This window comes from Lactuca virosa, chromosome 8 (genome assembly GCF_052849685.1).
Source record: "Lactuca virosa cultivar CGN04683 chromosome 8, Lactuca_virosa_CGN04683_v6, whole genome shotgun sequence".
NCBI classification, from domain to species: Eukaryota; Viridiplantae; Streptophyta; class Magnoliopsida; order Asterales; family Asteraceae; genus Lactuca; species Lactuca virosa.
The window spans coordinates 201203737-201215031 of NC_136433.1; the positions used below are offsets into that span (position 1 = coordinate 201203737).

At 32.4% G+C, this 11295-nt stretch overlaps 1 protein-coding gene across 1 annotated transcript; it reads right to left on the reverse strand.

Moving 5' to 3' along the window:
• Positions 1–214: 214 nt before the first annotated feature.
• LOC145133532 (putative aldehyde oxidase Art an 7) lies at positions 215–2409 on the reverse strand. Its single transcript, XM_079068469.1, has 3 exons — positions 2014–2409; positions 1758–1921; positions 215–1656 (listed from the first exon to the last, which is right to left on the reverse strand). The coding sequence occupies exons 1-3, from the start codon at positions 2407–2409 to the stop codon at positions 462–464; spliced, it is 1755 nt and encodes a 584-aa protein (XP_078924595.1). The 3' UTR covers positions 215–461.
• Positions 2410–11295: the final 8886 nt, after the last annotated feature.

Sequence of the window (11295 nt, forward strand, 5' to 3'; positions counted from 1 at the left end):
GAGAGAGAGAGAGAGAGAGAGTGAGTTTTGCAATCTTCTTCTCTTCTTCTATGTATTGAAACGATCAACTACTATACATATATGTACATCAACAAACCTAAAACAAATTGCAAAAAATAACTAAATTTACAATATTAATAGTGAAATTACTAAAGTGGCATCATGAACAACTAACTTGACAAACTATGAAATGCACATGATAGACATGTGACAAGTAGCTTGATTAACAACACATATTTACATCATACACCAATATCCATTGATCACCACCACAAGTAATAAATTTCTAACTAGAATCGTCAATACAACTCCTGATCAAGCTTTAACAACTAATATTGAGTCACCTTCGTGCTTCATGTTATAGACGATTCGTTTATAACTTAAACTTCTAAAGAGAAAAATGTAGGAACAGCTCAAGAAAAAGTTACATAGTTGCAAAGAACACAAACTAAGGGTCTCTACTAGTCAATGTGGACCCAAATACCGTGTCCAGGAACTCCAAGGCGATTGACAAACATCATATAATACCCAGGAGGCGCAATCTTTCCACATGGTGGCGCAAGCGCAGTAATCACATTATTATTAATCTCCTTTATCGTTGGAACGATCAACCTCTGATTTTGAGAGAAACCATGAGTGGTGAACGGTGGGTATATCAAGGTTATCTTAGCCTCACCTGGCTGCAATACTATGTTACTTTTAAATTGAACTGTAATCTTAAAGGGTGCTCGATACTTTAAGACCTTATCAGTAGTGGGTTCGATGATTGTGGGCCTATCCTTGTCAAGTGCACGATCTAAGTAATGAGGGGAGAATTTCTCTACCCTCAACTCCGTTGGGAATGGGACATTGAATGTGTAGAATTGGTTCGGGTTGCTGCCAGCGACCAAGATCCTGGTGTCTGGCAACAATGCTGAGGTGGAATGATACATCCTGGCGATATTTGTAGGTTTCATTTCCCTAAACCTTTTCCCCATACGCTTGAATGGAGTATATAAAACCGGGGCAAAGTTAGGATCTATGGCATCATCCCATGCAGCAGTACCCTTTTTGGCGCCATTGATCATGAGGAGATCGCCTGTGGGAAGGTGTAGAAGGTCACCCATGACCCTCGGTGTTGGCATATCTTGTTCGTTCTCCCATTTTGCACCTTTATTCATGGGATGAATTCTATGACAGTCTTGTAACGCAGGTACAAACACCTTGTCTTTGACATGCTTTGCATCAACCATTTCAAATGCGGTGTGCTTGTTGCCACCACAAACAACGACCTCAACGTTTAGAGGAAATAAGTTATCTGGACCTAGCTTGAGTGGAAGAAGAGCAGACATGCCAGACGCAGGGTAGTTGCGGGCACCACCTGGAAGAATTGGATGCTCTACATAAATCTGTCCTGTGCGTGGATTTAAGTTCATGGACCTGTCATTGGCGAAAAGGAATATATTGCCGTCTGGAAGTAAGTAAACAAAGGGGTATAAGTTGTTCTCGATGAATCTGTTTGGCCCCTTGGGGGGTGTGCATGTTTCTTTGAGAAATGGGAAGTCGATTTTCTTAGGTTGGAAGTTAAGTGATGGTGGCACGACCTCAATGCTGAAGGCGTCCCGACCCCCCACCAATACCGCGCTCCCATCTTCCAAAACCTGGTTAGATGCATACCTGTGATTGATTCTATTCCATTTCATTATTCATACATGAATATACATTTTATAGTTCAAGATTGTTTAAAGTATAAACAATCGGTAATCTTTTGTACATACCATCGATAATCAGCAAGCACATTTCTTTTTTCGATGAAGTTTGCTTTCAGATCATCTTTAGGCAGCATTCTTACAGCTTTGACACCAGTAAAGGTACCTCCGGTAGCCACAAGATTACCATTAGGCCATAAATTTCCCGACGAACACCATGGTTCACCTGACAACTGTAATAGACATAATGCATGCAAACTGCTCAATTGTAAATTTCTCATATAGACGGGTTATTAATTAAACAAATGGAATTATAGAAACATACCACAATGGTTCTACTAGTTCCGGTTTTCCAGTTGTATGCAAGAGCGTGGGCAAAGCAATCTGGCTTGTTGTTCATATCTGGGTTAGGCGGGCAGTTTCCTGGGGGATCCAATTTTCGAGCAGATGGCCCAAGTGATGTGGTATCAAACCAAACGACCTGATCGTTAGGCATCAACTGCAGTTGCATGGCACCCACACCAACGTTTGGATTATCGAGTACCCATTCTCCCCTGAATTTGGTCGAGATTTCTGGCATTGTGTAATCGGCTCCACCATCTTTGACACGTTTGTTACGGTGTGCGCCACCAGCTAGGCGGTCTCGGCGGCCGGCAAATCCAGAAAATACAAAAAATTGAAGAAGGAAGAGAAGAACGTATGTCTTGAATAATGAATACATTATTGGAGCGTTTTAGTTTTTACATTACCATCATTTCATATCCTTTATACTTGAATTATGTAAAATATTTGTGGTTAATATACAATGAGAATCTTGAGTAATTAAAACCGTTACTAAGTATAGCTTAAGGACATTATTAAAAGGTACATAATTACTTATTGATTGACCTTAAACTAATTGTTGTTGAACGCCATTTTCTTTGAACCATGAGTTCTATTTTTTTTTCAAAATTTATTGCAACTGTACATCAAAGATACATAATTTTAGTTTCGTAATGGGTTTATAATTAAGCATTCGGTTGATAAAAAAGAAGTAACTAGTGCAATGATACAATATGGATGAGAAATTAAATATCATTCTACCTTTTGATGGCAAGTATACAAATTTAAAATCTCAATCAAATTTAAATTAAATTTAATGATACATGTTACCATCTAAAATATGTGGGAGGATATTAAGAACAAAAAGTAAGAAGAATTTCTAAACATGGATAGAGTCCTGATGATATAAAACTACAATACACATGCATAATTAAATAAATTAACTAACAAAAATAGTGCAATACATCAACTTCAACATCATTAATCATGATCAGTAACATCATACTCATAACATACATCATAAATACAACGGTTACGGTTCAAGACCATATAATTCTTAAAAGTGATTTCAATATTTGACTTGATGGGTATTGCATCAATCTAGCCAACCTTAAACATCAACTAGTTTCATGGCACCCACACACCCGCATTCGGTTCCAGTTGTCCATTCACCAATACAAATTGGTTTCAATATTTGGCTTTTAAATCCAGGGCCACCGCCTATATCCTGGTGGCAAGGATGGAAGATTTAAACAGTCAAGGAGAAGGTGGAGGACGATGTATTGAATAGCAAAATCATTCTAGCAATAAATAAGTCAGTATGTACGTTGTGATGTTTTCCTAGATAACCAATATTGTTGCCCCTTGTATATATATACGTGAATGAGCTAGAACTTTGCGGTCAAAATACAAGTGAAATTCTTACACTAACGGTTTCTCACGACAGTTATTGGACATTATACTAGTGTAAAAACTCAGCTATGTTTGCCTTTTAGTTTATTGGATCCTGAAAACTCGGGCTTCAAGTGTATTTCTATATATACTTGATTTACTTGGTCAATGCACATTAACGCACTAACATCTTAAGGGCTATTGTATTTATGTTACAACATTTCAATACCAATTTCAGACGTTGAGTTGAATAAGTTTTTCGTTTCTTTTTGCTTCGTCATTTCTTTTTGCTGCACTTAAATTACCTATTATGATTCTTAGAGCATCCGCTATGGTAAACAATTAGGGGTAAAAAAAAACTATGAAGTGGTCCCACTAGATTACTTGCATGGTAGGGATTGAGGCCTATTAGTATGCCCTGATTCAAACCCATGTCCATTATATATATATATATATATATATATATATATATATATATATATATATATATATATATATATATATATATATATATATAGGGTGAGATTCAATAGAAAACCATAATTAACCAAGGAACCAATCTTTTTTTCAACTTTTAGAACTTATTTTTTATCAAACAAAAACTAAAAAACTAAAATTTATAACTAAAAAAAAAACTATCATATTCTCAAAGTTTTCATCACTTAATATGGACCGTACCATCTCTATACTCAACTTTCCATCTACGATCACATAACTAACAACTATACCACTAATGTTGGTCACACCATAAGCCTAAAACTGAAAACTGAAAACTCAGAACCCTTAAGGAAGCTATTTTCCAAAATATCATACAATGTTTGTTATTTGTAATAACATATTTCTGAATACAAAAAAGCATTTTACTTAATTGGAAACATACAAAAAAGCATTTTACTTAATTCTTTGCAGGTATAGGAAGGAGTGATGAATGAGTCTCTTCTAGCCCAAGGTTGATGAATGACTCTCACATCCTTCTATTATCATGACATGCATTTGACCTCTTAAAGTTCACCTGTAGTGACCAATGTGATATCTTGTGCAAACAAAAATTATATAAGGGGCTAACATTATCATTTAGTCTTTAAATTGTGTTTGACAACAATGACTATTTTTTCTTTAGTTTTAGAAGAAAATGATTATTAACCTTAAATAAGTTAAAAGTCTACCACTTTATAATTCGTGTCATCATTTTGTCGTATAAGTTCGCATCATGATAATATTAATAATTAAAGAGAGATTATTTTATTAAGCATCAAGCGAACAAATGAAAGTCTTAATCAAGATTACCCGTGCCTCCAAAAGTTATGTCCCGACGCATCAAGGGGTCGTTGTTTATAAATAGTTAGAAGATGTTGCAGTACATCAAGGGATTGATTACGTCATTTGCTTCTTCTAAGAAATAATGGTTATTTTAAATTTTGTTGAATTCCTTTTCACGATATTTTTTCATCGTTGCTTTTCTAAATTGTGTTACATTGAATTTGGCTCACAATCTAATTTTTGATTTCTTCTTGGTAAAAACAACTCTAGAAAGAATAAAACGTGTCCTACACTTGAATTAAATATTCTTTGATGAGCAAATATTTACTTTTACCGAAACTTTTTGAAAATAAGTTGATTTTCTAATCCAAATTTGTATGGATTTTTTTGACAGTTTTGAACAAGTACTTATATCATTATTTCCAATGATATAAGTACTTATATCATTAATACTTATATCATTAATATATAATTAATATATATATATATATATATTGACCAACAACTATTATATTGAATGGACGAAAATACTTTATAAGTATTCTTATGTATTTTTACTTGTTAAAAAATTCTCTTATCGGATACGTTCATTGGAAATAATGATATAAGTACTTGTTCAAAACTGTCAAAAAAATCCATACAAATTTGGATTAGAAAATCAACTTATTTTCAAAAAGTTTCGGTAAAAGTAAATATTTGCTCATCAAAGAATATTTAATTCAAGTGTAGGACACGTTTTATTCTTTCTAGAGTTGTTTTTACCAAGAAGAAATCAAAAATTAGATTGTGAGCCAAATTCAATGTAATACAATTTAGAAAAGCAACGATGAAAAAATATCGTGAAAAGGAATTCAACAAAATTTAAAATAACCATTATTTCTTAGAAGAAGCAAATGACGTAATCAATCCCTTGATGTACTGCAACATCTTCTAACTATTTATAAACAACGACCCCTTGATGCGTCGGGACATAACTTTTGGAGGCACGGGTAATCTTGATTAAGACTTTCATTTGTTCGCTTGATGCTTAATAAAATAATCTCTCTTTAATTATTAATATTATCATGATGCGAACTTATACGACAAAATGATGACACGAATTATAAGGTGGTAGGCTTTTAACTTATTTAAGGTTAATAATCATTTTCTTCTAAAACTAAAGAAAAAATAGTCATTGTTGTCAAACACAATTTAAAGACTAAATGATAATGTTAGCCCCTTATATAATTTTTGTTTGCATAAGATATCACATTGGTCACTACAGGTGAACTTTAAGAGGTCAAATGCATGTCATGATAATAGAAGGATGTGAGAGTCATTCATCAACCTTGGGCTAGAAGAGACTCATTCATCCACTCCTTCCTATACCTGCAAAGAATTAAGTAAAATGCTTTTTTGTATGTTTCCAATTAAGTAAAATGCTTTTTTGTATTCAGAAATATGTTATTACAAATAACAAACATTGTATGATATTTTGGAAAATAGTTTCCTGAAGGGTTCTGAGTTTTCAATTTTCAGTTTTAGGCTTATGGTGTGACCAACATTAGTGGTATAGTTGTTAGTTGTGTGATCCTAGATGGAAAGTTGAGTATGGAGATGGTACGGTCCATATTAAGTGATGAAAACTTTGAGAATATGATAGTTATGCCCTTTCATACATATATTCAAATGGCTATTCTAGTTATCTTATGGGTTCATCTGTAACATGTTTCAGTAATCCGTTTTCCAATATCTGAAGTATGATGTGGCAAAATCCGATTGGATTTGACCGAATCAAACCACATTCTCAAATATCGATCCGATTGTCATTCAGACTGGTTTAAGATATAACATAGATACAAATCAAATTGGACAACCAACTTGTCGTGCACCTCTAGGTAAATAATTATGTTTATACTTTTTTTTAAATTGGCTATATGCAAAGAAATTATTTAGTTTCAGTTATATATAATACCATTTATTCATGTTTTTAAATATAACGTTGTAACTTTAAGTAGGCAATGGTATGTTCTTAATGGGGTAATTTAAAAATATATATTAGATCATGAAAAAAAATACATGTAAAAGATTGGATGAAATAATACCCAAGAACAATTTAAAACAATTTTGTTTTATGAATTTAATCCAACGATTTTAAAAATTGTAATAAATCACACTTAAATCATATTCTATCAGTAATTAGTTTACTGTGATTTAAAATTGGTCAATCCGAAGAAAAAAACAAAAACAAAAGCATGTATACTAACTCTTAGTAAATGTCTTTTTTTTTCTTTAGTAAATGTCTTTTTGTTTTCTAACTTTAAATTAAAATCATAGTATTATTAGCAATATGTTGTAAAACAAATTTTATATATAAATGTTTTTTATTTTTAATATATGAAATCCTAGTGAATAACAGAGTTTCCTAATTCAAATTAAAAATCATTATTCGTTAATTATGTCCTATTTATTTTAATTTGGGTTGTTTTAAAAATTATCAATCATTGAATTCAAATGCTAAGATGTATAAGGTTAGGGATAATGACTTAAAAGGGTAATATATTCTTCGATTTGTACACATTTGGTCACTGAATTTATTTTTTGTTCACATTTACCCCTTCAACTTGTTAAACTGTACACATTCAGTCGTTATGACCAGTTATTTCAGGTTAACCGGTAAAAATGTCTTAATAGGGTAATATATTTCTCATTTTGTATACATTTAGTCAGTAATATTTTTGTACACATTTAGTCCTTAATATTTTTGTACACATTTAGTCCTTAATTTTTTTTTGTTGCAAAATAATTTTTTTTTGTTTTTGTACTCATTCAATACTTATGAATGTTTTCTTTAAGTTTTTCTCACAACATTTTACATGGAACAATCATTAACGAGGTGTTTTAGGCTTTTGATGCTTATGTCCATCGCGATCTCGACTACTTGGTTGCTTAGGTCATGTGTTTTGAACGTCATAACTTTTTCATACTATCTCGGATTTTAACGATCTTTATATCTATGTGTTTGTATTTTAGTCTACTACAACTTTCGTTTAGATTACTCCCGTTAAAAACTAATATATTTATTAATTACGATCTTTATATCCATACGTTTTTTATGAATGCATGTATGGATGTATTTTTATAAAATCGTAAGTAAAAACATATTATATTTTAACGGGAGTAATCTTAACGAAAGTTATAGCAGACTTAAAAAACGAACACGTAGATATAAAGATCGTTAAAATCAGATATCGTATGAAGAACTTACGACGTTCGGAATACAAAACCTAAGTCAAACCACAAAACCTATGCAACCAAGCAGTCGAGGTCGCGATGGACATAAGCATCAACAGCCCCAAACACCTCATCAATCAGGGACGAACGCAGGATTTGGTAGTAGGTGTTGCCGATCCGTAGAAAAAAGAAAAAAAATATCGAAAAATATCGAAAAGTTTACACTGCGTACAGAAAAAGCAGGGGTTGTCGGTGCCACTGAGGGCACCCAAAGAGAACTGTCCCTGTCATCAATGATAGTCTCATGTTAGATGTCGTGAGAAAAACCCTAAATAAATCATTCATAAGTATTGAATTGGTACAAAAAACAAAAAATGACTTATTTTGAAACAAAAAAAAATATTAAGGACTACATGCGTACAAAAATATTAAGGACTAAATGTGTACAAAATGAGAAATATATTACCCTAATAAGTCATTTTTCCTGGCTAACCTGGAGTAACCGGTCATAAGGACTGAATGTGTATAGTTTAACAAGTTGAAAGGGTAAATGTGGACGAAAAAAAACTCAGTGACCAAATATATACAAATCGAAAAATATATTACCCTTTTAAGTCATTATCCCATAAGGTTATTAGATGCACTTATTCATGTTTTTGTTAGCGAATAACAGGATTTTAGTCCATGGTTATTCAGATTTGGTTAAACCTACTCGATTGATTCAATAATCAAACTTCAACTCATGTAGAATGTCATACAACAAATTAAAAATCCACAGTAACATACCAACATTCATTCATGTGCCATACACACCACCAGAAGGCATGGTGAAATGGAAGTACGGTATTCAATAATCAAACTTCAACGATGCTATTCCTTGTATTTAGTTGTTTTCAGTGCAAAGAATAAGATAAAATGGAAGTACGGTATTAGCTGATCTTCAATGCATTCAAATATTAAGAATATTTATAATAGCAAATGTGCAATTTGGGTTAAAAAAAACTTATCTTGAGCTTGTAAGGGGAGATAATTCTACAAAATAAAATCACTCTTTCTTTAAATCACAATAAGTTGAAGAGATGAAAGAACAGGGCCTGCTTCGAAAAAATGAGAGAGTGGACATCAAATGAAAAAAAATAATCCAAAACCTATAAATCAGATAAATAATTAAAACAACTCAAAAAAAGAATAAAATTCTTACAATCCAAAAACGAAACCAAGATGTATTAAACACAATAATCATAGTCAAGTTTTGAAACATATTGAATTAACTTGAACCAATATTCAGCATATTGGGTATTAGGCAATAGACTCCAGTAAAAAATCATGTAAAAGAAACTCAGAAATTGTGAATAAAATAAACAACTAACCCTAAAACTGGTTGGAAATAGTGTGAGTTGATCTCATCAAACAATCTGGCATTTATGAATAGCTTCAAATAATCTTAAACAACATAGGTGAGTGTAAGAATCGATATATCCATGAAACACAGAGTAAAATCCATATATGACAATTAAGTAAAACTAAAAAAAACATGGAACAAAGAATTTGATAGAACTATTTACCTGGATGGTGGTGAAGATGAAGATGGTTACTGAAGGCTTTAACGTTGGGGTTTAATTAGAGTGTGAATACAAAGATAGGGGAGAAGACAAAGATGGTAGATGATGGTGGTGAAGGTTATCAGTAACTAACGTAAAATGATACAGTAATAAGATATTGCCTTCATGAAATGGAGTCCATATCGGTACAGATAGTTGAAGATATACCTGAATCGATACAGAGAGTTGAGAAATGTCTAAAGGACACAAATGCCCTTGGTACCACTTAAACAGGAAATCTTTACTCTAGATACACATATATAGGGCCGATATAGCATACCTGCAAACATCATACCAAAGCAGTTAACAAAAAGTAAAAAATTATCATGTAACCTGTAATAAAAACCAAAAACATGGGATTACCGAAAAAAGATGCTTGCAATTCATGAAGCTACATGGGATTACCGATAAAAAGATGCTTGCAATTCAAAATCGCAAAATGAAATCAATCATTCGTGGACTTGTTCAGCATTTATGTGGATATTCACAGCCCTAGAAAGAGAAAGAAAGTGTGAGTAGTGGTGGTTTGTGAGTGTGTGTGCGCACCAAGACATACAGAGAAAGAAAGCCCTAACTGTCCCAATTGGTCCAGCCGATGAAAAAGTCCTAAACTTCACCCTCGAAATTAAAAAAATATCAAGAAAATATTTCCTTGATATGCATATGACTTCAAAAAACAGAACGACATAACCAGATATGGGGGCGGCGGTAGTATTTAGGATGATTAGAGCGGCGACGGTGTGGTGGTGCTATGATGGCGTCAGCCGTCAGGGCATAAATCGATTGAAGTATACATAATCAAACACACACATTGCTGTAAATAAGGAATATCGGTTGTAAGCAACTTCGATGGATTTGCCTTCATATCTTGGGAGAGTTCTGCAGTGCTGTGAATCTACGTTGGTGCGGTGGATTTTGGTGATAGCGGTGGTGTGATGACAGTAATCGTTAGTAGTCTGGTGGTGGTGAGTGGCGTTTAAAGTTAGTCGTGTTTACTTTAGGGTTACAAAGAAGGAGCAGAGCGAAGCAGGTAGTTTAACGGGTAGGTGGTTGAAGGTGGCGTTTAGTTTCCCTTAAACGGAGGACGGCGGTGAAAGAGTGTGAGAGAGATATTGTATTGAAGAAGTTCAACACATAAGCCCCAAATATAAAGTAAGGAAGGCCAAAACCCAGAGATATATGTCGAGATATCAGGATTCAATATATAAATATAGACTCGTTCACGGAGGCTTGGTCAAAAGCCACACATAAGGTACCTATGCATTAAGTAATTGTACTTACTGCATTATCATTTGTAGAATTTATATTATAATATTATTATATAGTGATTTGTTGTACTTTAAGCTTAAACATTTGGACATTTGGACGTCTTAAATCTATTTTTAGAAATAGTAAGGTTTGTATAATAATATAGTAAGATATATATATATATATATATATATATATATATATATATATATATATATATATATATATATATTATATAGTGATTTGTTGTACTTTAAGCTTAAACATTTGGACGTCTTAAATCTATTTTTAGAAATAGTAAGGTTTGTATAATAATATAGTAAGATATATATATATATATATATATATATATATATATATATATATATATATATATATTATATAGTGATTTGTTGTACTTTAAGCTTAAACATTTGGACGTCTTAAATCTATTTTTAGAAATAGTAAGGTTTGTATAATAATATAGTAAGATATATATATATATATATATATATATATATATATATATATATATATATATATATATATATATATATATATATAGAGAGAGAGAGAGAGAGAGAAAGGAAGGA